The 24748-nt window shown below is 50.5% G+C and overlaps 2 protein-coding genes across 7 annotated transcripts; one reads left to right on the top strand and one right to left on the bottom strand.

Annotated features, from left to right (window-relative positions):
* Window positions 1–2201: 2201 nt before the first annotated feature.
* GNPNAT1 (glucosamine-phosphate N-acetyltransferase 1) lies at window positions 2202–8286 on the top strand. 2 transcript variants are annotated; one of them, XM_421476.8, is made up of 6 exons: window positions 2202–2258; window positions 3551–3738; window positions 4568–4630; window positions 5333–5460; window positions 5697–5758; window positions 6759–8286. In XM_421476.8, the coding sequence occupies exons 2-6, from the start codon at window positions 3567–3569 to the stop codon at window positions 6904–6906; spliced, it is 573 nt and encodes a 190-aa protein (XP_421476.2). In that variant the 5' UTR covers window positions 2202–2258; window positions 3551–3566; the 3' UTR covers window positions 6907–8286. The 2 variants fall into 2 exon arrangements, with proteins under 2 accessions (XP_421476.2, XP_003641477.1); XM_003641429.5 differs by having other exon boundaries at window positions 2202–2413.
* A 3249-nt stretch (window positions 8287–11535) lies between these two features.
* STYX (serine/threonine/tyrosine interacting protein) lies at window positions 11536–24465 on the bottom strand. Of its 5 annotated transcripts, none has more exons than XM_015276774.4 (11): window positions 24253–24465; window positions 18680–18712; window positions 17680–17733; window positions 16963–17060; window positions 16725–16785; window positions 15292–15328; window positions 14739–14778; window positions 14597–14647; window positions 13927–13999; window positions 12820–12913; window positions 11536–12035 (listed from the first exon to the last, which is right to left on the bottom strand). In XM_015276774.4, the coding sequence occupies exons 1-11, from the start codon at window positions 24307–24309 to the stop codon at window positions 11962–11964; spliced, it is 672 nt and encodes a 223-aa protein (XP_015132260.1). In that variant the 5' UTR covers window positions 24310–24465; the 3' UTR covers window positions 11536–11961. The 5 variants fall into 5 exon arrangements, with proteins under 5 accessions (XP_015132260.1, XP_046798566.1, XP_046798568.1 ...); XM_046942610.1 differs by having other exon boundaries at window positions 23749–24328; XM_046942612.1 differs by lacking the exons at window positions 18680–18712; window positions 24253–24465 and adding exons at window positions 20522–20617; window positions 20821–21561.
* Between the last annotated feature and the right edge of the window lie 283 nt (window positions 24466–24748).

Below are 24748 nucleotides of genomic sequence, written 5' to 3'. Positions count from 1 at the left end.
CACTCGACCTTTGGAAAGGCACCGGGGGGGACCTGGAGAGAGGGCTCCGGGAGCAGTGAGGGCTGATCGGTGGCCACGTGCCTTCCACCATGCATGATTTTGCCAGCAGGGCTTAAGGCCCTTTCCCCAACGTACTGCTGAAATGGAGCAGGCTTTGGAAGGAGCCGAGGTTCAGTTTAAACCCCTCAGCCTCCATCGGGGCAGGCTTAATTACACACTGCTTGTAAACCCAAAGAGGGTCCGTTCCCCCCTCCACCAGCAGCCTCACAAATTCACCTCTCTTTGCTTTTTCCAACCACGGACGGTTTTCAGCCACGGAGGTTTTTCCATTCAGAACATTTCCCTGCTCTGCTCCAGGCCCGCGCTGCAATGAAATCCACATGCAGAAACATTTCTGTCCTCGAGCCAAACTGAAGTCCATACACGTGGCTGTAAACACGACGGGACTGCTCTCCAGGACCAATAAAAGCAGCCCTGCTGGAGTACAGCAGTTTTAAACAAACCTAGGGATATTTTCCCTGTTCAGCAACATTACGCTGGGAGCTCTGGAGGTCAGAAGCTGAGACACACATACGAAAGACAGCGCTGTTCAGCTGTTAAATGCCAGGGGCCGGATGAAACCAGGGTCAGGATGTCCCTATTCTGCTGATCACCGGAAACTGGGAGGATGTGCCTGGATAAGGCTTGTCCAAAACCTGCTCCACTCCGGTGCAAAGCTCAGCCATCTGCTCCCAGCCCCACTGGGGAGAGCTGGGCTGACCCCACGTGGCCATTCTCACATCACTGTTGTAGTGCACTGTTTAAAAGCCTCGACCTTGGTAATACACCACACCTACCTCATGCTTTTAAAGTATTTCCATTGCAGAAAAGGCATCACGGAGGGAGTTAAGCTAAAACCCACTCTGTCATTTTTTACTCAGCAGAAGTTCATCCATGCTCAGAGTTACCTCATCAGCAAAGCAGCACTCCCCAGGTTCTTTTCAAGCACAAAAGCATGATGGTAGGTTGGATATGAGGAGAAATGACTTCTCTGAAGGCGAGGTGCTGCAGTGGCACAGCTGCCCAGGAGTGGTGGGGTCACCATCCCGGGGGGTGTCCCAGAGCCATGGAGATGTGGCACTGAGGGACGCGGGCAGTGGGCACGGTGCGGTGGGTTAGGGCTGATCTTGGGGGTCTTGGAGAGCACCCACAGCTCTCTGGGCAGCCCATGATTGGGCCCGGGGATCTTAAAGGGCTTTTCCAACCTTACTGACCCTACAAAGCACGGTGTGCTGTTCATGTTTTCATAGAATCCTAGAATGGCCTGGGTTGCAAAGGAGCACAGTGCTCATCCCGTTCCAACCCCCTGCTATGTGCAGGGTCGCCAACCAGCAGCCCAGGCTGCCCAGAGCCACATCCAGCCTGGCCTTGAATGCCTGCAGGGATGGGGCATCCACAGCCTCCTTGGGCAACCTGTTCAGTGCGTCACCACCCTCTGGGGGAAAACGCTTTGGCAGTCCCGCAGTTCTCCTTCGAGCCCAGTGCAACAGGAGCGGGGGGTCACAGCGGAGCACACACAGCGCCGCGGGCGGACGTCGCCCCCCGGGCCGGGCTGTGCCTCAGCACGGCGGGCAGCGCCCTCCGGCCGCTCTGGGGCTGCCGATGGTTTCCATGGCAACGCGGCGATCCACGCTGAGGTAACGGCCGGGAAATGGCAGTGACGGCCCAGGGGCGCGCTGTGCGCTCATCTTCGCAGGCCGCCACACGCGCCTCGACCTCAGCTGTTTATACAGCACGGTCCTCCGCTCAGCTTTAACTTTTTATTTTTCAACCGTAAGGAGAAAAGAATCCGTGTCCTCCCCCCACCACAGACGCTACCTCACCCCTCCCACACACCAGATCTCAGACACGAGAGACCCCTTCAGGCCCAGCCCGCCTCACACCCCGCCCCCACCGTCCCGCCGAGGCCAACCCCTTCCGGCAGGGAGCGCCGAGCGGGGCGGGGAGCGGCCGTCCCCATCCGCGCCGCTGCCGCGCCCACAGCGCCGCCGCCATTTTGCGCGCCTCGGAGGGGCGTGACCTCTGCCAAAGGGAGGGGGCGTGGCCTCTCCTCTCTCCACCAATCCGGGAGCGTACAGGTAGAGAGGGTCGGCCGGCGGGTGCGGCGATTGGCTGGGTCGTGGCGTGCGTGCGCGTTAGGCCCCGCCTTCTGCCACGTCCGTGCGGCGCCTGCGTCGGAACCGGTGTGAGCGGCGCCGCGGCCTCGTGCGCTGTGCGGGGTGAGTGCGGCCCGGGGGGCTCCGGGGGAAGCGGGGTCTGCGGGGCCGGGCGGGGGGCTCCGGCCTCGGGGCTGGCCCGGCGGGTGCCTCCCGGGCTCCCGGCGTAGGGTTGAGGGGCCCTGAGGTGCGAGTGAGGTCCGTCCGTACGGGAGGAGGTGCGTTCTGGCGGCGCGCTGAGGCCTCCCGCCCCGTGCCGGGCCGCCTGCAGGCTGACAGCCGCTGCAGCCGCGCTGCGGGGCCTTCCCGCTGCCACCTGTGGGGGCGGCTCTGCGCGCTCTGCTTCGTCCTGCTGTGGGGTTGGGGGGGGGTTGGTTTGCTGCTGCTCGGCCGGAACCGCGGGCTGCCCGCGTTTCCTAGCGGGGATGGGATGAGAAGGGGAGCTTCGAGTCGTATCTTTACTCCCTCCCTTTACTTAAGGGTCTTTCTCAGTGGGGATTGCCCTCGCTTTGGGGTGTGCTGAGTTGGGGCTGTGCTCTGCCTTAGGATCACAGAACGGCCTGGGTTGCAAAGGAGCACAGTGCTCCTCCAGTTCCAACCCCCGCTGTGTGCAGGGCCGCCGACCAGCAGCCCAGGCTGCCCAGAGCCACATCCAGAACCTCGCAGTAACTCCCGCAGTGCTCTCTGTTGGTAGCAGGAACTCTGCAGGATTTCCTGCTCCCTGCAGTCAGGGATGTCCCTCCGTTTCCTCGTACCCTTCACCTCCTGTGTCTCTTTAATCATTAACGTTCTGGCAGTTCTGCCCGTTACTGGGCGGTGAGGTGCTGTGCTGGGATGGCAGCTGCTTCTGTAAATACACAGAGCAGATGTGACGTAAATGAAAGCCTGGAAGCGTGCCGGGATGCTGCGTGTCACCTTCGTGTTGGAAGCGTGTGTCTGTGTGATGAGACTGCCTGGGAAACACTCGCTCTTCCTACCCCCAGTCTGAACTGATGGGGAGAACACTTACATGCTCTGCTTTCTCCATGCACTCAGCTGGTTTCCTTTCCATAGGGTGTAGGTGCTAACTAGCCGGCTCAATGTCTATTTCTTTCTTCTGTCCAAGAGAAAAGCCCCTGTGGGTGATCACAGTCTGTGCTGATTTCAGCTCACGCACGCTTTGTTTAACCCAGCATCCGGTGAAGGTCGACTCTCTTTGATTTCACACAAAGTCAACAGCAGCCTTGGTGTCATTCCCTTTTCTTTGCAGTGAGGAACACAGCACGTGGTGGTGTGACACGACTGGGAGGGACTGTTTGGCCATGAAGGGAGTAGTGAAACAAAAGCATTGCTCACACGTGTGCTTTGTGTTCCAGAGCACCTCTTGCTGCCATGCTGCCCGTAGCAACCGCCATGCCTGACGACACGCCGATGTTTGACCCGAGCATTCTGCATGAGCTGGACTGGAGTGAGAACACGGCCATGTTTTCTCCTTCCATTTCTCCTTCGGAGCCTGGAGATGGGCTGGTCATGAGACCGCTGTGCACGGCTGATGTAAATCGAGGTAGAATCCTGTTGTGTGATCATCACCAACAAAAATGGGTGCTGAACCAGGTTATCTGTATTCCTACGTTCTCTCTCAGTAGGTTGGGATTATGTGTTTTATCTGGTTCGGGTTATCAGGAAGGAATTTGAGCACTTGGCTTGATGGATGGATAGCTGCTGTGTTGCTTGACCCTCAACACTGTTTCTTCTGTCTTAATAACCTTAAAAATAACCTTAAAATTCAAGTATTTCAAATAATCCACAGCTTCCTATTCAGCACAGTTCTAAGGGCTGTGATGTTCTAAGGCTGGATGTGGCTCTGGGCAGCCTGGTCTGCTGGTTGGCGACCCTGCATATACAGCAGGGGGGTTGAAACTGGATGATCGTTGTGGTCCTTTTCAACCCAGGCCATTCTATATGATTCTGTATAAGGGGGAATACCCTTGTTTGTGCTGTTCCTTGTAATATAGAAGTGATGGGAACCAGTGTGATTATGAAGCTTTCACATCTGTAGCCTGGGGCGGGGGGGGGATGAAGAAAGTTGCTCTAAACAAATGGCTTAATATTGCATAATGTCAGGCTAATACTTCTTTTGCTTAAACATCTGTGTCTCTTCTTCTGCACTCAAGCTACAGTTTGCTGATTAGCTGATCCTTAGCATTGCTTAAGGTGTGAGTTTGATGTTAACATTACATTCCAGGTCTGTGATATGCAGAGCACAGGCCTTTACATACAGCTGAACTAGGTGATGCCATGGGGAGGTGAACTCTGCAGACAGCCGTGTCAGGCTGTCTGTGCTATTTGCATGTCTCTGCCCTGCAGTGAGTCTTTCCCCTCTTCCGTAACAGGCTTTTTCAAGGTCCTGGGTCAGCTGACTGAAACTGGAGTTGTGAGCCCAGAGCAGTTTATCAGTGAGTATATCGTTGTGCCTTGGTACTTCATAGGGGTTGCAGAGAACCAGAAGATAGCGATGCTGACAGCAATCTACCTGGCTGTGATGCAGAGGGATTTATTATCTCAGGTCCCCTGAGGCAGATTTTGGCACTCGGTTTTGTATTCAGCTGCAGTTATCCCGGAGGGCTTCTTGGCTGGGACATGTTTAAATTGTATACCTGCTTTTGAGGCTGAGTTTTCAATGCATGGCAGGAGGGAGCACTGGGTGGTGGCTTCTTTTGGCTGAAGCAGAGGTTTGCCTTTGATTGCAGCTCAGTGACGTTCTGAGCTTGCTTCACTGCTTTGACTGAGAGGTAAGAAAGCTTACAGGGGGTACTGCTGCCTTCATTGGCACCCATCTGCTGAGGAGGGAGGGTTCTCTTGGTGGTTAGAGAAAAGGCATTTACTTCATTCTGGGCAGCCTGGTCTGCTGGTTGGCGACCCTGCACATAGCAGGGGGTTGTAACTGGATGAGCATTGTGGTCCTTTTCAACCCAGGTCATTCTGTGATTCCTTCCTGCTTTTCCTGGCTTCCATCTCAGGGTTAATCTGACTCTGGGGCTTTAAGCTCCTGATGTCTTGGGCGCTCACCTTATGGTCCTGAATTCTGCACTCATCTGCATTCAGAATTCAGCAAATTAATCCGAGACTAACGGTGTTCTGTCTGCCTGCTTCCACAGAAACCTTTGAGCACATGAAGAAATCTGGAGATTACTACGTTACTGTCGTAGAAGACACAAATCTTGGACAGATCGTTGCTACAGCAACGCTGGTGATAGAGCACAAGTTCACTCACTCCTGTGCAAAGGTACATCCTTTCACTGCAGCTGTAGTGAGGAAGAAGATCCTGTTTCCAGAATACACGTGTTATTTTTACCTTGTTACTGTGGGATGAAATACCTTCTGCTGAGGCAGTGAAAAGGGCATCAATTCGTGGAGGAATTGTCTGACTAGACAGGAGAAAAAGCAGGCGTGGAACCCTGAGCAGGAGGGAGACTACACAGTGGTGGTGTACTGCACTAACACTTGTCTGTGTTTTCACAGAGAGGGAGGATAGAAGACGTAGTAGTAAGCGGGGAGTGCAGAGGAAAGCAGCTCGGTAAACTGTAAGTATTTGTTACTTTTGCAATTCAACACCAGGCAGGGCAGTGAGCCCTCACTGAGTTGGCTTCTGCCCCCCAGTCCAGGCGTGCTGATCAGTGCCAGTGACCACGTTAACTGCAGTGGTGATGAATGATGTCAGTGCAGGAGCTTTCTGGGAAGGGGAAGGTTTGCAGCTGCCATCAATGTGGCAGGACAGAAGTCTGCTGCGAGTGGCTGATGTTTGAAGTTAGCCCATCTCTTCTGCTGCTCTCAGGATGCCATCTGTCTGTCCTTTGCCCTCTGCAGACAGTGCAGGATCTTGGAGCAGGATTTTGGTTCTGCAGGTTAGTGGGGCAGATTCTCTCCAGCCAGACAGCTCGCAAACCTTTTGCTAAGAAGTTATCACTAAGGCTGTAAAATTGCCTACAAAACACTGCTATTTTTTTTCTTTTTTATTTTTTCATGGGATTGCATTTCTCACACAATGGCTGCTGAGTGTTGTAACATTGCAGTATTTTATGTCTAAGGGTGGGAAAGGGCTGCCCTGTGGTCAGTAGGCATCAGTGAGGATTTCAGAACTGGCTGTGAAGTAGGTGGGTCTGCCAAATGTTTCCAGTGGGAAAATCAACAGATATCTGACATGGAGTACTGCTTTCTACAGAAGGCATAGGATCAAAGCAGGACCACTAAACATACTGGAATGGTTCGAAACTGAGACAGGGGAGGTTTAGGTTGGAGATGAGGAGGAAGTTTTTCCCCCAGAGGGTGGTGACGCACTGAACAGGTTGCCCAAGGAGGCTGTGGATGCCCCATCCCTGCAGGCATTCAAGGCCAGGCTGGATGTGGCTCTGGGCAGCCTGGGCTGCTGGTTGGCGACCCTGCACATAGCAGGGGGTTGGAACTGGAGGAGCACTGTGGGCCTTTAAAAAGTGTCTTCCGTTGGTATCTTTTAGCTAATGAAATGTTGGTCAGTCCTGTGTTCAGGGCCATCCCACTTAACCATTGTTTTTCTGTCTTTTTCAGATTAATGTCCACTCTTACATTGCTAAGTAAGAGACTGAACTGTTACAAAATCACACTGGAGTGTCTGCCAAAAAACGTGGCCTTCTACAAGAAGTTTGGCTATTTGGTATCTGAAGAAAACTACATGTTTCAACGGTTCTTTAATTAAGAACTTGTAGCACTGTTTTTGTACAGACTGTTGGTGGAGGAGCTCGTGATACATTCTCTTCATGACAAATTTATATAGTTTATTGCTGCAAATATAACAATCCCTATAAATACTGAACATCAAATGTGTAAATCCTGCAAAGAAAAGGCAATGTACTGACATTCGAGGAGGGTTCTGTGGGTTAGCTCTTAGAACTAATTTTTACTACTGTTCAGTCTAAGTGAAGCTTTTTTTGTTCTAGCTGAGTTACAAAGGACTCTTGTTAAAGGGATGGTTTTTAACCAAAGGTCTATATTTTTATCTCAAATTTTTTCTTGCATTGTATTTTTCTAAAGGTTTGCGCTTCTTTTCTTGGTAGCCAAAGTACAGCTTTGTGGGGTTGTGCTCCTGTCTGTACTTCACTGAAGGGTGATGTGGTTGGGTAGGGATGCTTCTCATATGCAGAGTTAGTAATACAGGATGGGAATTTGTTCTGTTCTTTCCATGAAACCTCACTGAAGTGCTGTTGATTTTTGTGTACCTGAAGTCTTATAGGCACTGCTTTCTGAAACTGGATTTGTTGCTGATAATGGGGCTGGGGGGGGGTCCTTATGGGCTCTGTTGAAGCCAATATTTTGGAGCCTAAATGGATGCACAGTCCTCCATGCAAGGACCCTGCACTTTAGCTGATAATTTAATATGTTTTCAGGGTAATTATGTTTTTTTTGACAAACAAACCCATGGTTTGCAAAAGAAATACGAAGCTGGAACGTCTGACAGGCAGACTACACCTCAGCTTTAGTGGGCTTTTACTGGTACTCAGTGGGAATACTGATGCCCCTATCTGTAAGAAGGTACCAACGTGTTCAGCTTCACCCAACGCATCCAACCAATTTGCTGTACTTGAACTCCTTTGGGCCAGTCCAGCTCTGGTTTTGCTGGTAACCACTTCTACCTACTGCATTTCAAGTCAGCCCAGAGATCCCAGATCCGTGTCCTGAGGGACAGCTGCTGTTGGAAGCATCCCTCTTCTGTAAGGTTGGATAAACGATTTTAGCACTTTTGCCCCCAGTGGCAAGCAAATAACACACAAAGCCCTCACTTCAACAGTAGTGTTTTGTGCAAGGAGAGTGACAAATCCTCCGTCTCTGAATAGGGCATTATGAATAGGCAAAGGTTGGCACAGAGCAGCCAGCCTTGTTTGTGAACAGTTAGGCCTTACGGAACGTCCTTTCCTTGTGGCGTGGAGAGCTACTTTAAGCTGTGTGTGGGGGTTCTATTTAATGTCCCTGATGGTACTCCACTCAATATAGTGTTCCCTTGGTAATGTCTGTTTTATTTATTGATTATTTTTTAAAAAAATCTTTGTTTAAGCTGAATAAATTAAGACTGCCAACTCTATCTGCTCTGTTTTTGATACTGCTGTACCTTTGTTCTGCTTTTCTATAAACTGAATTGATTTCAAGTATGGCACCTCTTGAAGTTTGACTTCTGGGAAGCAAGTCGTTAGAGGAAGGCACAAAACCTGAGGTGTGCATCTGCACAGCTTGATTGCTTACAGATGCAGCCACAGCCTGCCAGGAGTGGTGAGAAAGTGAGAGCACGTCCAGCTGTGAGCCCTGCATGTCTGCCAGGCTGGAGAGCTTCTCACCCACTTTCTGCTAAGCTACAGCTAAGCCTAGGCACTGTTTTCCTGGGGGTGTGTGTACCTGAGGGGGAACTGCTTTCATCTGTCAGCAGAGGCCCAGTTACAGCCCCAGGTATAAACTATAGAACGTCATCTGTTGATGTGTGCTGACCCCTATGACTGAAGTGGAGTGTTTTGCTTCTCACTGTTTTAATCAGTTCTGCACTTCCACTAATTTGAAGTGGATTATGTGAGTTCTGTGATACCATATCATCTCAGTAGCTCTAGGCTCTCATTAAGAGATAATGAAATGATTAGCACAAGTGGGGAGCGGGTGACAATGTACTCAGCTCAGATCGTTGTAAAACGAATGAGTGAGGTTGAAAGCTTGGTTTTGTGGCTGCATGACACTGTTCTGCTGGGAGGAATCCTGCTTTAGCATGGAAAAGCCCTCTGCTCTGTACGAGACGTGACATCCCCAGCCTTGGCAGCCTAACCTTTTGGGAATGGTAGGAGGTACAGAAGATCTGTGCTGCGTGAAGAAAGGTACTGTTTAAGTGCTGAACTGTCAGGAATCCCTCTGGAGGAAAAGCATGAGAGCTGTAGGGCAGAAATGAGCCTTCTACAAACAAACTGTTAAGCTGGTACAGGCACTAAGCACACCACCATCCCTGCATGGTAGGGAATGGCTCTGCTAAGTGCTGGCAGGTGCTCTTAGAGGTGTCTGGATAGTGACATACAAACGTCACTGTGGCTTCAGCCAGCTGGAAGAACACATGGTACGTGCAAGCACATGCATTTTAATCTGTCAGTTCACAGGAACTGGAAATTGCCACTAACAGTAACAGAAGCAGGGGATATTCAAATACACTGTCTTTTGAACTGATAGAACTTCCTTATCTACAACAGCATAGGCTCAAAAGGAGGGACAAGACCTCCTCCGAGAACAAAGGAACCACAGATGTTGTCAGAAATCTAACAGGGAGATGCTTTCCAATAGCCTGGATCTCACCAGCAGCTTCTCTAAGGCTCAGTGTTCGCTGCTTCTTAAGCCTTCAGTCCTTGGTTTGCAGTTCTCCACCCATGATATGCCACCTCTAGCTCCTTCCTTCACACAGCTCCCCCTACAATGGAAAGGGAACTCTTGTATCTTAACATCCAGTTGTGGAACACAAAGACTTCAATACTGCAACTGTACCTCTGAACCTGAGGGAGGGAGAAAATTCAGCCTGCAGTGATACCCAAAGGCCCCAGGGAGGGATGCTTACTGCCAAATGCCACCTCTGGTTTAACCTCAGAAAGCAAACGGTAGTTGAAATACCTACTATCAGCGAGCTAATCAAGAAGCAAGAAATGACAGCTTTAAATACAAAGCTAAATAAATAACAGTACGTAAGAGGAAATATAATCTCAGAATCCCTTTGGATCTGCAAGGCTGTTATCTGCAGGGCAGCAGGCACACACCACGATGACTCTAGCAGTCAGAGGAAGGCGGTAATGCAATGAAAAGACTGGTGGGAAATCCTTAGTCATGAAGCCTAACAGTTGGTGAAACAGTCTTCCCAAGGAAACACCAGGACCCCAGTGAGATAACAGAACCAGACTAGACATGAACAAGGCTCTCTGGCAGGGGATGGTTGGATGAATCAGAAGTACTCTTCTCCCTGTTTCATCTCTACTCTTGCCCAAGGGGGCCCAGGGGAGCTGAAGGAGGAAGCAGCTTTACTCAGATGTTCTGGTTCCCACCCTTGCTTCATCAGAAGCTCAACTACTGCCAGCTATGGTGTGCTGGGAGCATTGCAGGGTAAGTGGTGAGGTGTCTGAGGATTTAATTTCCCAACAGCCCCAGAATGTTCTTTTAAAGCTGAAAGTTTCCTGACTAAAGCACAATACATTTCCTAAAGACTTTTTTTTCCTGCAGAATTTACATAACTCCTTCACTGAAGCACGTGGCACAGGACAAATGGCAATAAAGGGAACGTGCTGCTGTCCCAGCTCCACTGGAACTTCCTCACACAGAGGGCCTTCACATTACACGAGAGACTGTTAGGCTACAAAGCCTCAGCCCAGGTGTCCTGGCTCAACTAAAAGCCTTGACTTACTGCAGGAGGATTTCCTCAGCTGTCACCAGCATCTGTTCTAGCAGCATGCTTTAATCCAGGCAGTAGTTTTGAAGCCAGAATCTGCTATCTGTAACAGGTCTCTAAGTAGCCTTGAGACAGGTTAAGAAGTTCAGGCTTGCTCTGCAGGGACTGTCCCTCAGCAAAGCTTCTGGGGAACTGCAAGAGAAGGCAGAGAATCAGTGACTAAGTGAAGATCAACAAGTCACAGCTGTGACCCACTTGCCTTAAATATACCAAGGCAGAAGTCCTGCAGGGTAAACAGTCTTCCAGCAAAAGGTAGCTCCGGAAGAGATCCTCAAAGCACTGAGAGGCCTCACTGCTCAGACTCATGCCCTCAAACACACTGCCCTCACGAAGTCCCCCTCCAGCTGTCACTTCTGCCTTCATTGCAGGGTGCTCTTTCCAGGACTGACAGAACGCAGACCTCGTGCATGCAGCTCTGCCAGTACAGGGGAGAAAGCTGGGTGCTCAGACTCCCAGATGTCTTTCATATTCATTCCACTGTCTTCAGCCCACCTGTTCACTGCCAATTTCCCAAATACACCCATTCATTCTAACAGCTTCCCAATTTGCTCAGTCAACACCATGCTCTGAAAGCATTCATGCCTGGGAAATCGTAACTGCCACCTGCACTCATTTAGCACAGGACTGCTTTATTAACTAATCAGTACTCTGGTAAAGTAAACTAGCTTGCATAAAACAAGCAGGGAATTTTAGAACAATATTCTCTCTTAAATTGGTCTCAGTGCCAGCCTCAAAATAATTCCATATGAGATTTTATAACCAAGTAAAGGGTTAATGCTGAATAGATCACTGCCATTGCTCAACTGCCAACAGCAGTGCACAGTGCAGTTTGTAAAACATGTATCTGAGTGTGACCATAACACAGTGAGAACAAAGTGAATTTTAGCAAACTTTTTCTTTACTAAAGTCTCTTGTTATAAATTACACAAATAACTTTATAAACAAATCCCCCCCAGCTTGCATTTTGTTTAAAGTAATAACTTTATATCATACAAATAAAGAAATTTCAAGTATGAAAAGTGCATTATTGCAATAATACCTCTTTGCAAGTCCAAAAATCTTGGTTTAGAATAAAACTGTAAAGTGTAAAAAAGGAGTAAAACAATCAGTGCCATCTATTCATTCAAGAAGTCCAACATCTTAAAAATGATGCTTAGTGTGTTGCAGAGGCAGATTTACATCTGAAAGCAACATGTAATTGAAAAAAAGCTGTGTGTTCATCGTTTTGCGTTAGTTCTCTTTTTCTCCCCTAGCTTTCTTCACCTTTCTCAGCAGGAGTTCACAATACAAACAGTGCTGTCCTCATCCATTCTGTGCTGCTGCCACTTGCATGGTTCCAAGTTCTTCGTCCTCTTCATGCATTCGCTTTAAACTTCCTACAAAAAGAAAGAGGCAGGAGGATAAGACAAAGGCATCAGCTATAACAACATGTGGTTGTGAGTAGGACTACAGGACAGTTGGTAATGCCTTCTTGGAGGATGTGTTATTTCCTTCAGGACATTCAGCTTCCAGGACAGCCAGCTGCTCACTGCACTCCTCTTCCCTCACCCTTCTCCACGTGGAGAAGTTTTTTGGAACCCACTATTTTTTGGGCTTCCCAAAATTTCTCTCTCCCCCATACTCAGTTTTTCCTCTGTTTCAAGTGAGCACGCACACCTCCTTCCCAGAAGTCTGAGGTTCTCAGCCTGGAGAAGAGAAGGCTGCGGGGTGACCTCATTGCAGCCTTCCAGAACCTAAAGAGAGCCTACAAACAGGAGGGGAGTCAACTCTTTGAAAGGGCAGATAATGGCAGGACAGGAGGAAATGGTTTCAAGTTGAAGGAGGGAAGATTGAGGTTGGATGTGAGGGGGAAGTTCTTTACTGTGAGAGTGGGGAGGTGCTGAACAGCTGCCCAGAGAGGCTGTGGATGCCCCGTCCATCCCTGGAGGTGTTCAAGGCCAGGTTGGATGGGGCCCTGGGCAGCCTGGGCTGGGATTACATGTGGAGGTTGGTGGCCCTGCCTGTGGTGGGGGGTTGGAGCTTCGTGATCCTTGAGGTCCCTTCCAACCCGGGCCATTCTGTAATTCACTGCTGTTGGGGACTTGCTTAGGACATGAGGCATTCCCCACACACCAGCAGGGTCAGCAGGTGACATCACACACAAGAGAAGAGGCTGCTGACCTGTAGCGCCGGGCGGAACAGAGAGGGATCTCTCCAGTTGCAGCGGTGACATCATCTGGATGGTCAGTTTTGCTAGATAGATGGCTTCGTATTCCTGAAAAAGTTTAATAATACACATTGCTATTAATTTGGTGTAATACTCTGCGAGGAGGTGGAGGACAAAGTCAGAGAGTTCACTAGGACATATCAGGGGGTATCTTACAGAAATGGCTTTAAAGAGGCTTTAAAGCAGGAGAGTTCTTTGTTGCTTGGACATGAACAACAAAAACCATCAAGAAAGCAGAGCAAAAGAAAAATCTAAAGGATGACAAGAAATGACTTTAAGAAGAGAGAAAGATTTCCATGATATTGAAAATGTGTGGTTTCAGATCTGAGAACTTCATCACCTATGAATGTGAGCATCAAGAAGGAACACAGACATGTGCCACAATACCCACTTTGCGCTTTCCTTGGCCACCAACTAAACTGTTTCAAGAGCCTTTTAACTGCTACACATAGAACTGCTTTCATTTCTCTTCCATTCCTGGATTTGCTTGGTCTAAAGTTTAAATCTAATGAACTAAGATATCTGCTCATCTTCCTCCCCAGGTCTGCTATAAATTCCTGACATTAGCTCAAAGTGTATTTTCACATGAAAAGTTAAGCCTAAGTAGAAAAGTTGACTCAACAAATGAGTTTTGAGATGTGATTAGAAAAATGGAACCATAGAATGGCCTGGGTTGAGAAGGAGCACACTGTTCATCCAGTTCCAACCCCCTGCTATGTGCAGGGTCGCCAACCAGCAGCCCAGGCTGCCCAGAGCCACATCCAGCCTGGCCTTGAATGCCTGCAGGGATGGGGCATCCACAGCCTCCTTGGGCAACCTGTTCAGTGCGTCACCACCCTCTGGGGGAAAAACTTCCTCCTCATCTCCAACCTAAACCTCCCCTGTCTCAGTGTAAAGCCATTCCCCCTTGTCCTATCATGGTCCACCCTCACAAACAGCCGTTCCCCCTCCTGTTTATACGCTCCCTTCAAGTACTGGAAGGCCACAATGAGGTCTCCCCAGAGCTTTCTCTTCTCCAAGCTAAACAAGCCCAGAAATAAGAAATAAGAACAAAGCATCACCTGAAGTTGATGGACAAATCCAGCATTAGGATTAATACAGAACCTTCTTTCTTGAACGTAAGTAAACGCATCCCTTAAGAAGAGAAGGAGACAGAAAATACTTCAGTGGAAAACAGACTGTGACAGACCTGTGGGGTTCCAGTTTAGGCTATGAGCTCTGGGAAGTACACAGCCTTCTCAGAACTGCTCTGTTTAGCTGCAGCTTTCTGGGCAGAACAGAAGGTAGTAGTTGTAGCACACTCTTTTGCCCACCCCAACCTCCAGCCTTCTACTTGCTGGCCTGTTTTCAACATGCAACTTAAAGTATGTCTTAAAACAGCCTCTTGGGGTCCCTCTTACAGAGTGTGACAGCAAGGCACCGGTCTGTATGGGCTGCCATTAGCAGAAGGCGCCTGCTTCTTCATGAAAGGGTGAAAGCAAACCTGCAGTGGAAAGAAATGGATTCGTCTTCCCCACGTGAAAGCCTTCCCCCAGCCTCAGAGCTAACAACTGGCTTATATGGCAATGCAGGACTGTGCATTCCCTCCAGAATTATTATCCACTTCAACTCGCATGACTTGAATTAAAACTATTACAGCTACAGATATATCAGACTGCTGCTCTGTTCTTAAGTGCCCTCTTACTTCTGCCTTATGGGACAGATCACCGACTACACAAACTCTGCTCTTACCTGTACTTCACCCCAAATGTTTCCATTATGTATGCAATAACTAAGGCAGCACTGAAACAGAAATAAAAATACATTTTTCCAAGTCACTTAAATATGTTCCAATGGTGCAAAATGATAATAAGCAGGATGGATATTTTCCTACCTTCTAGAAATCCCTGCGTTTCCATGGACAAGAACTTTTCCTGAGGAAGAAAAAAGCCAAAAACACACTTGTACAAATGGAAGGAAGCTCTCTGAGACGTACCTTTAACTTGTTATGAGCAACTACACATCAGCAAGGTATAACCTAAGAATAGCAGCAGCGTGTTGTACTCCCCTCTGTTACTAACTACACTCTGTGCATCGCTACTCTGGCACACAGGAAGGTGGATGCTCACTCCTCTGAGGATTTTGAGTAACAGGATCAGCATGCTAGGACCACAGAGCAGATTTAAGCTCTCCATTAGGGTACACACACGTGTCTTAAATGAAGGAAAGAGGTATGAAGAGGTTTGTTTTCCATTTGAAAGCAAAATGGAAAAAGAACACTTGACTCTGAATTTGTGTAATCCAGTTCAAGTCAAACAAAATTAACCCCCCCATAAGCATTTAAGAAAGCCTCGTATTTAAGGGCATCTAACACACACAACTTAGAAGGCTTTAAAGCTTTAAGAGCAATGTACTGGTCAATGAAGGGAAAAGTCAATCTGATTTACCTCCACTTTGTAAACTTCCATCAATAAATTCTTTAGTCTAAAAAAGAGGAAAAAGAAACATCAAAAGACTCAAACGTTTGGGTTTCTCATAGATGTTCCTACTGCCTGCACTGACGTTTTGCAGAAATTTTTGTCTTGGTCTTTACACATAGCAACAATCATTGGCTTCATTTCCACAGGCTTAGACTTCACTTCAGCACAACATTTTGATTTGCACTGCAGCTTGTTATCACCCATAAAACAGCCAATGAGATGCAGCACGGCACCTTAGGGCACTGTGACACAAAGTACCTTCCAGACATCTTGGGTTGACACTTGTGGGGCAAGGAGAAACCACAAGCATCAACACCTGCACGGCCTGGACCACACTACTGATGTCTGTGTCCTTCTAAGGTTCTTCAATGACATTTTCAATTACAAAAGCAGGTCTAAGCAATCCAGTAAGGCATGACATGATCTCGTGAGGTCTGTAGAATAGTACCAGGTTGAAACAGTTCACCGGATGAACAGCAAAAGCTGGATTATTTATCGTGGGGAAGATTCCAAATAGCAAAAAAGCACAGAAACATAGAATGGTTTGGATTGGAAGAGACCTCAAGGATCACAAAGCTCCAACCCCCTAATGCTATAGGCAGGGACACCTCCCTCTAGAACAGGTTGCACACAGCCCCATCCAACCTGGCCTTGAACACCTCCAGGGATGGACGGGGCATCCACAGCCTCTCTGGGCAGCTGTTCAGCACCTCACCACTCTCACAGTAAAGAACTTCCCCTTCACATCCAACCTCAATCTTCCCTCCTTCAAATTAAAACCATTTCCTCGTGTCCTGCTGTTTTCTCCCCTTTCAAAGAGTTGCCTCCCCTCCTGTCTATAGGCTCCCTTTAGGTACAGGAAGGGTCAATGAGGTCACCCCTCAGCCTTCTCTTCTCCAGACTGAACAAGCCCAGCTCCCTCAGCCTGTCTTTGTAGGGGAGGTGCTGCAGCCCTCTGACCATCTTTGTGGCCTCCTCTGGACCCTCTCCAACAGCTCTCTGTCTTTCCTGTATTGGGGGCTCCAGACCTGGACACAGTACAGCAGATGGGGCCTCATGAGGGCAGAGCAGAGACAAACAATCACCTCCCTGCCCTGCTGCCACCCCTCTTCTGATGGAGCCCAGGGTACCAGTTTCCTTTAGGACAACAGTTTCCAAAATAACTATTATTATCCCACAAACTGTCTTCTTTTGGGACCACTACAAAGTACAGCTCTTGTAACTCTGCCTTCATTTCTCTACTTGTAGGAACAAGCTGATCACACCTGCTAGAGGGGCAATAAGAGGTCACTTAAGAGCCCTGCCACCTGCCTCAGGCTGGGTTTCCCATGTGTGTGTTGGTTCATAACGATTTACTGGGCAGCCCTATTCCCAGCCCACTCCCATTAACCAATACTTACCATAGGGAAAAATCGTATTATATTCTCAACTGGATTATCTGCAATATCCAGGACTAAATACCTGCAATGAGAACAGTCATTGAGCACACAGTAACACTGAAACCTGCAGGATGCCAAGATAACCCACACAGCTCATAGCACTGGGAAGAACACACACACACTCATCAATACAGAATAAGGTGTTTAAAAGTCAGACCATCAGCTGCTTTCAGGTCTGCACATCACATTCGTTTCTCACCTAAATAGCTGCTGGAAGTTTGGTTTAATAAAATTGGCTTCGATGTTCTGCCGTATGCATATTACATGGGTTATTCCATGCTTCTGAAGTATAGGTAGCTGCAAGAAAAGGAAAACAGACTTTTTTAGGCTGCTGAATCCATCTATTGCATGGCCATTAAAAGCAAAGTCATATTTTAATACATAATGAGTGACACCCAGTCCTCAAGGGAAATCAGAGCTGCTTTTCTAACACTCAAAGCATCGTGTGAAACAAAATGGGGATGTGTGTGTGTTTAAAGAGACAAAACACCACAACCATTAGAATTTGCAAGAAAAGCATTTCTAACAACAGTAAAGGAGCAGGCAATAAAGGTGCTCAGGGAACTTGTTTGTCTGTGCCTCCCTTTTGCTTCCCCTGAAATTACTTCCACCTCCCCCCCACCCCAAAGTAACCCATCAGCTCTCAGGATTGTTAAATAAATGCAGCTTCTGCAACTGTCTGCATGGCTGCAGCGTTCAGATCCTCTCTGGAATGAGGAAGGAATCAATAGCAGCCCCCAGGGCTAAGAGACCAGCCCATAAATGCACCGTGTGCTGCCTGCACCCTGCAGGGAAGGTGCCACAGGGCTGCATGAATGCTGCAACCAAACGTGTACCTGCGTGGATACACACACACACTTGGACATATCACCACGGCAAAGTTTCCTTGGGAGAGATACTGTTCTGAAAATCATACCTTGCTTTTCATAGCTGAAGAGTATGGGCCTAAAAATAACCCAGGTAAAATTTCCTATGGGGGGGGCAGAAAAACAGACATTTAATATCAAGGCGAGATGACTTGAAATAACACACTGCACTGCACTCAGACTGTGGGCAGGGAAACAAATAACTCACATGTTAGCAGGGGACATCACCCAGCCACACCTCCCATGGGACCAGGGGACACAGGCAGTTTGGCAAAAATAAAAGCAACATGATCTACATGCAGGGGATCTTGTTGTGGAACAGGAATTCAGTCCTTTATTTGGAATAAATTCCAGTTTGATTACTACCAGCCCCAGAATTCAAGTTAAAAAGCAAAGCTGCAGTATGTAGTTCTAGCAACCATCCCCTACAACACTCATGGAGACAAGACTTTGACCCTTGAGGTCCTTTCCAGCCCAAGCCATTCTGTGGGAGGGCTGGAGCACCTCTCCTGTGAGGAAAGGCTGAGGGAACTGGGCTTGTTTAGCTCAGAGAAGAGAAGGCTCCGGGGAGACCTCATTGTGGCCTTCCAGTACTTGAAGGGAGTGTATAAACAGGAGGGGGAGCGGCTGTTTGTGAGGGTGGACAGTGATAGGACAAGGGGGAATGGTTTGAAACTGAGACAGGGGAGGTTTAGGTTGGAGATGAGGAGGAAGTTTTTCCCCCAGAGGGTGGTGACGCACTGAACAGGTTGCCCAAGGAGGCTGTGGATGCCCCATCCCTGCAGGCATTCAAGGCCAGGCTGGATGTGGCTCTGGGCAGCCTGGGCTGTTGGTTGGCGACCCTGCACATAGCAGGGGGTTGGAACTGGATGAGCACTGTGCTCCTTTGCAACCCAGGCCATTCTTGGATTCCGTGACAAACTGCAGTGTCTGTACTTTTTGCTCCTAAAGACCAATCCTGACAGCAGCTTTGGTTTGTAGGGCGCTTTCCTTTTCATACAGTGGGCACTGAGGGTTTTGACTTGAACAAAAAAGGAAAGCGTGCCATACCTGCATCTCTCTCCTCATGGGATAGGTCCAGTCCTTCAAAGAAAATAAAAATAGTTCTGTGAGCGCAGCAAGGGAAAAACAAAGCCAAGCAGAGATCAGTTACAAGAAGACAAGGCCATTCTCTGTAGGTTGCACCAGCAACTTCCTCCAGGAGAGGCACAGCACTTACGCCCCGTGTGGACAGAGGAACACACGAGTGCAAGGCACAGCACCCTCACTGCAGAGCAACGTGCTGCAAAACTCGAGATCTGTTTTATGGAGCAGCCAAAGCCAATGGGGAAAATCCTTCAGCAGACTCTGCTCCTATCCTCCCTTTCTGACAGCTCCCGCTGCCCTCTGCTAATGGACAGCCCTCACCCCACAGCCATCCCAGCACAACAGACCCTGGGGCAGCAGGATGGTATTTCAGCAATGGGATCCTTTGGAGGTTGACCTGAGCGTGGGTAAGCACAATCTGCTACTTCACTGCACGTGGGACAGCATAACATACTCATCAAAAAGCAAGGGAGCCCTGGGTTTGTCCCAGTATACAAACAGTGCCACGAGGAATCACTTCTGAAAAGCTGAAGTTACTCTCCAGGAGTACACAAGTGTGTTTACTGCTCTATTTATACACTTGGAGAATTCACAGCCTTCATCTGGAGTGAAATGAAAACACGAATTCATCACTACTTCGGTGAAGGGGACTCACAGCGTCCCAAAGATTCCTCTCCACCACGTGGTGAGCAGGGAGCTGGGGCTGCCACCACAGCAAAGCCAGGAGGCAAGAGCTCAGCAGTGCCAGGCCCAAAGGAACGCAAAACCCAAAGGACAACGGATGCCACAGATGTTCAGAACAAGAATGGAAGGCAATATTGGCCCCAGACGTTCGAGCTGAGCACAGTCCAAAAAGGTGCAGCTACCCGGGGCTCACTCTGCAAGGCAAGCATCTCAAAGATGCTATCTCAGATTAAATGCTGTCTTTATCCAAGGGCAGCATCGCTCCTACTTGGTGTCCATTTCCTGACAACATGAAAGGCTTTTCAAATTAACATGATGAACGAGATTATACAAATGGTGTGCAAAATGATGCAAAATGCCACGAGCAGAGCTGAGATCTCAGTTCACAGCTCCTCCAACCCGTCACCACCACACTGCCTTTCCATTACAATGCTCTCGTGTCACTACCCAGAATTTGTTACCTGAAGTGATGTGTTTAAAGAGCAGAGCCCTACCAGCCACCTCTCTGCCAGGCGGGAAGGCCTGAGCTGGCAGCAGACATGGAGCTGATAACACACCTATGCTCTCACTCTCCCTGGCTCTCCTATTCCATTTCCTTCTGGGAATGCTCTAAGTCAGCTTCAACAGGCCATCACTTCACTGCAGTTCTTCGAGACTGACATTCCTTCTTTTATGTTTCCCAAGCTCTTCCACTGCAACTCTCCTGCAATGCACAGGACACCACAGCTCCACCAGGTTGCCCAGGGCCCGATCCAGCCCTGCCTTGAAAGCCTCCAGGGATGGGGCACCCACCACACCTCTGGGCAACCTGTTCAGTGCCTCACCACCCTCACTGTAAAAGACTCTTTCCTTATATCCAACCTAAATCTACCCTCCCTGAGCTTGGAACCCTTTCCCCTTGTTCTGTCACCACAGACCCCGCTAAAGAGCCTGTCCCCTTCTTTCCTGCAGCTCCCCTTTACATATCAGATCACCTCACAGCCTTCTTTTCTCCAGCCTGTCCTGTAGGAGAGGTGTTCCACCCCGGGGACCATTTCTATGGCCCTCCTCTGGACGTGCTCCAACAGCTCCATGTCTCTCCTGTACTGAGGATCGCGTGCTTAGGAGAACACAAAGACCTACCAGAGCAGTGAAGGCAGAGTTCTGCTTACACGAAGCACGTGGCCAAACTGCAGGGCTGCTTCATTTTTTGGCTTTGTCACACAGAAACTGAGACTCCTGTGAACAAATTCTATCAGTCCCGAGCAGACAGAAGGCTGACATTCAGACCGCCACATTAGGACGGGTTGGACACATCCCTTCTCACGCCCTCTTTGCTCACAGGTGAGCTGGGCCCAGCCTGTTGGCACGGCCATGGACTGAAGCACCTCTGCTCTGCTTTGTGGGCAGGCAGAACACACACCACCACACGGCCTTCCTACCTCTTCTCCAAAGGCTGCAGACGAGGGGGAGAGCTGTAGGTTTTGTTAAGGGGTTTTGTAAGAGGAAGAAAGCTCAGGGAATTTGTTCCACCTTTAGTCAGTCTGTGCCGCCGCACTGTTTGAAAGCAGTCAGATATCAGGGAGTGCTTTGGGCTAAAGATAGCAGAATTGAAAGGAACATTACTTTAAAAAAGCAAGTGCTAAAGAGAACTCATTTCTATACGCATAATAAAAAAGGCAAATTGACTACTTAGCCACCTAGCTGATAATTCCATTACTGAAAGCACTGAGAGCCTTGATCACAAATACTAGTTTATGCTCAGCCTGCTTGCAGGCAAACACATCCATGTTTAAAGGAAAGTAATAAACTGGCAATTACTGCTGTGTTCCCATTACAAACAGCCCACCACCACCATTCTTCATTTCAGATTTCCTAGAATCACAGAACAGCCTGGGTTGAAAAGGACCACAGTGCTCATTGAGTTCCAACCCCCTGCTATGTGCAGGGTCACCAACCAGCAGCCCAGGCTGCCCAGAGCCACATCCAGCCTGGCCTTGAATGCCTGCAGGGATGGGGCATATGATTTCAAAGGATAATATTAACTGACATTAAATTCCTCAAACCATCCCAGCCCTATGCCATCTCTCCAAGCACGCTGTGATGTGGTGGCACTCATACACCAGCAGGCACTGCTACCAACCTGACCCTCCTCTAGAAGCTTCTTAGCTCCTTCAGCTTTTTGAAAGGGCAGATAACGGCAGGACAAGGGGAAATGGTTTGAAGTTGAAGGAGGGAAGATTGAGGTTGGATGTCAGGAGTTCTTTGCTATGAGAGTGGTGAGGTGCTGAACAGCTGCCCAGAGAGGCTGTGGATGCCCCATCCATCCCTGGAGGTGTTCAAGGCCAGGTTGGATGGGGCCCTGGGCAGCCTGGGCTGGGATTACATGTGGAGGTTGGTGGCCCTGCCTGTGGCGGGGGGTTGGAGCTTCATGATCCTTGAGGTCCCTTCCAACCCAGGCCGTTCTATGATATGATTCTATGATTCTTAGCCTTCACAAGTTGGACTACATGATCCCCATGCGTTCCTTCCAACTGGGGACATTCTGTGACTGTACATTTTTACACAGGGAGAGAAATACCAGCATTCCTGAGATTTAAGGAGTTTTTAGGCCCCACCTAACCAACCTAAGCACAGAAACCACTTCTAGGCTACGTACAATCAGTATTATCCATACCCAGCATACCCTATGCACCCAGTATTACCCATAGGGTTTGACACATTTTCTGTCACTGATCTGTAGAACAACGTGTGTCATTACAGACACTCGGAGCACCTACTGGAAACCCTCAGCAAAAACAAACCACGTTTCCAACATCCAGAAATTAAAACTGGAACAACTCGAATGGTGTAAGGACCCGCAGAAAGGAGTGCAGCTCTTAGCCTGGGCTTACCAGTGAGTAAGGGACGCTGGCTTCCCCCGGCTTCACCAGCTCACACTGCAGGGCTGGACAGGCAGCCAGGCTGCAGCTGGGACAGCAGGACTGGGGGAAGCTGACACAGCCTCACAGCGACACGTGGCAGACAGCAGCACGTACCTGTCTGTGCCCGACCTGGAGCAAACATGCTTTCACCACCTGAACAAGCCCTAAGTACACACGAGCTACAGGAAAAGAAAGCGACACACGTCACGGAGCGCTCGGAGCAAACTTCTGCTCTATCGATTCCGCCGATGTTATCGGGTTTGGGATGAGGAGGCAGGCAGGGCTCCCCCCAGCAGCCACATTCCGGCAGCGTGTCTCAACACGGCGTTTCACAAACTCTGACAGGTACTGCTGGCTGAGGGCAGCAGTTCAAAAACCATAGGATCATAGAACTGCCTGGGTTGAACAGGACCACGGTGATCATCTCGTTCCAACCCCCTGCTGTATGCAGGGCTGCCAACCACCAGACCAGGCTGCCCAGAGCCACATCCAGCCTGGCCCTGAATGCCTCCAGGGACCCATACTACATATGGATTAGGGATGTCACAAACCACCTGCAGGGCAGAACATCAGTCTGTTTAGCTACAGCACCTCACTGCTTAAGCCAACCCAACCACGGGCTGCCGTCAGTCACCCAGCAGACGGCCTTGCCCACTCTCTCTCGCTCAGGCCAGAGCCACAGGTGAAGCCATGCAGGCAATCCGAGCAGCTCACCAACTTGGCTTTTTGGGTTTGTTTTTAAAAGATTAAAGCTGTCCCACGGTTCCCAGTGCCATTCAGGACAAAGGGGCAGGCACCGGGACCACCTTAACGTGAGCACAGAGCTGCGCTTGCCCTTGAGCAGCCTACAGCAGGACCGAGAGCAGGCACTGCCCGAGTTCACCCTCTGCCTCTTTCCCATCAATATCTCAAAGTCCAACCTACCAAAACAGCACTGAACCACACACGACCACCCCCCTGCAAACAATACTCGCGTGCTTCTCATTAAAGAGCCTCCTGGCAGTAACACACAGGGCTCCATCCTCCGCTCTCCACCGGTTTGAATGCAGAATGGCTTCAGTTTCCTCTAACTGCTTTTCCAAAGCATCTCCTCAAGGGCTGTGCTGAAGGCTGGTAGCTCTCACCCTTTGCTTCAGAAGCTCTGGCACAGCCAGCCTGGACATCCTCACAGCGACCACAACTGTCCTGCTTCCCCCACAGCTCCAGCTGCAGCGCTGGGTCAGACACAAAGGTAAGCACTGCAAAGTGAAGTAACTTAAAGGTTTTAAGCACTGTCCTTGAAATTTTCCGCTACGGCTCCACTCCACAGAAATAGAAGCTCTACCATTACATACGGTGTGCGGTTGAGAGAGAGGTGATGGAAACAAGAAGCAAACCGGCTTTGCAAAGGGCACTGCGTTACAACGCCGGTTGCAGTCAGCCCCGAGCCCTAAGAGCAGCACTCACTTCCCACAGCAAAACTCATCCGCCGGTGCAGTGACGGACGCTCCCGTCCGTGGGACACGGAGCCCAGCAGCAGCAGCGCTGCGTGACGGCGGCACAGCACGGAGGGCTGCCGGCAGTGCCCGGGCTCGGCGCCCAGCTGTGCCCAGCGCCGAAATCAGACACCGGGCTGAGCCGGGCCGGGGCTGGCAGCTGTCCTGAGGCACGGCCCAGGCTCGGGCAGCCCGCCCGCTCACCAAGTTGCTCCCGGAGTATCTAAGCGAGCGAACGCCAACTGCCGCGCAGGGGACACGCAGGCGCCCGCCGGCTTCCAACCGCCCAACCCGCCCGCCCCGAGCTCGGGGGCTCCCCGGGCGCACGCGGAGGCCGGGGCAGGCCCGGATTGCGGCCCGCGGCGGGGAGAGGCCGGAGCGCTGCGCGGGGCCGGGCGGGGCGGCTGCGGGACCCCTCGGGCGGGCGCGGAGATCCCGCGGGCGGTGCCCCCCCCACCCCGGCCGGGCCGCCTACCTCCGAGTCCTCCTTGGCCTGCGGCAGCGCGGGGAAGGCCGGCTTGGCGAGCTCCATGGCCGGGCGCTCTCCGGGCGGGGCAGGGCCGGGCGGGGCGGCTATTTGGGCAGCGTCCCGGCGGGCTCCGGCTCGGGGGCGGCGGGGGGAGGCGGGGGAGGCGGCGGCGCTCCCAGCCGCTCGCGCCCGGCCGCCATGCTGCCGCCGTGCCGCCGCCTCCTCCTCCTCCTCCTCCCCCGCCTCCCTTCCCCCCGCCCCCGGGCCCCGCCCCGCCACCCCGAGGGCGGTGTGAGGAGCGACGCGTTCCCGCGCTCCGCCGCTCGGCGTCGTGGCCGCCGCCCGCTCCGAACGGCCGCCCGACCTCCGCGCGCCGCCGGAACGAGCGCTGTCCGCCCGGCAACGACTGCGGGGCCGCCCCCGGCCCACGCGAGACGTTCCGTCTGCGGCAGCTGCAGCGGCGCCCCGCCGGGGAGGTGGGATCACTTCGCGCCCCGCGTCA

Source organism: Gallus gallus, chromosome 5, assembly GCF_016699485.2.
Source record: "Gallus gallus isolate bGalGal1 chromosome 5, bGalGal1.mat.broiler.GRCg7b, whole genome shotgun sequence".
Taxonomy (NCBI): Eukaryota; Metazoa; Chordata; class Aves; order Galliformes; family Phasianidae; genus Gallus; species Gallus gallus.
Note: the sequence above shows the minus strand (reverse complement) of the source record. Positions and strands in the feature narration are given on the sequence as shown.

Excerpts from the sequence above, each read along its gene's own strand:
- GNPNAT1 (XM_421476.8), top strand. The coding sequence starts at position 3,567 with ATGCTGCCCGTAGCAACCGCCATGCCTGACGACACGCCGATGTTTGAC. Across the intron at positions 4,631-5,332 it reads GAGCCCAGAGCAGTTTATCA|AAACCTTTGAGCACATGAAG; the intron begins GTGAGTATATCG and ends CTGCTTCCACAG. Across the intron at positions 5,759-6,758 it reads GGAAAGCAGCTCGGTAAACT|ATTAATGTCCACTCTTACAT; the intron begins GTAAGTATTTGT and ends TGTCTTTTTCAG.
- STYX (XM_015276774.4), bottom strand. The coding sequence starts at position 24,309 with ATGGAGCTCGCCAAGCCGGCCTTCCCCGCGCTGCCGCAGGCCAAGGAG. Across the intron at positions 17,734-18,679 it reads CCATGAGGAGAGAGATGCAG|GAAATTTTACCTGGGTTATT; the intron begins GTATGGCACGCT and ends CCCCCCCCATAG. Across the intron at positions 12,914-13,926 it reads GATTTGTCCATCAACTTCAG|GAATACGAAGCCATCTATCT; the intron begins GTGATGCTTTGT and ends AAACTTTTTCAG.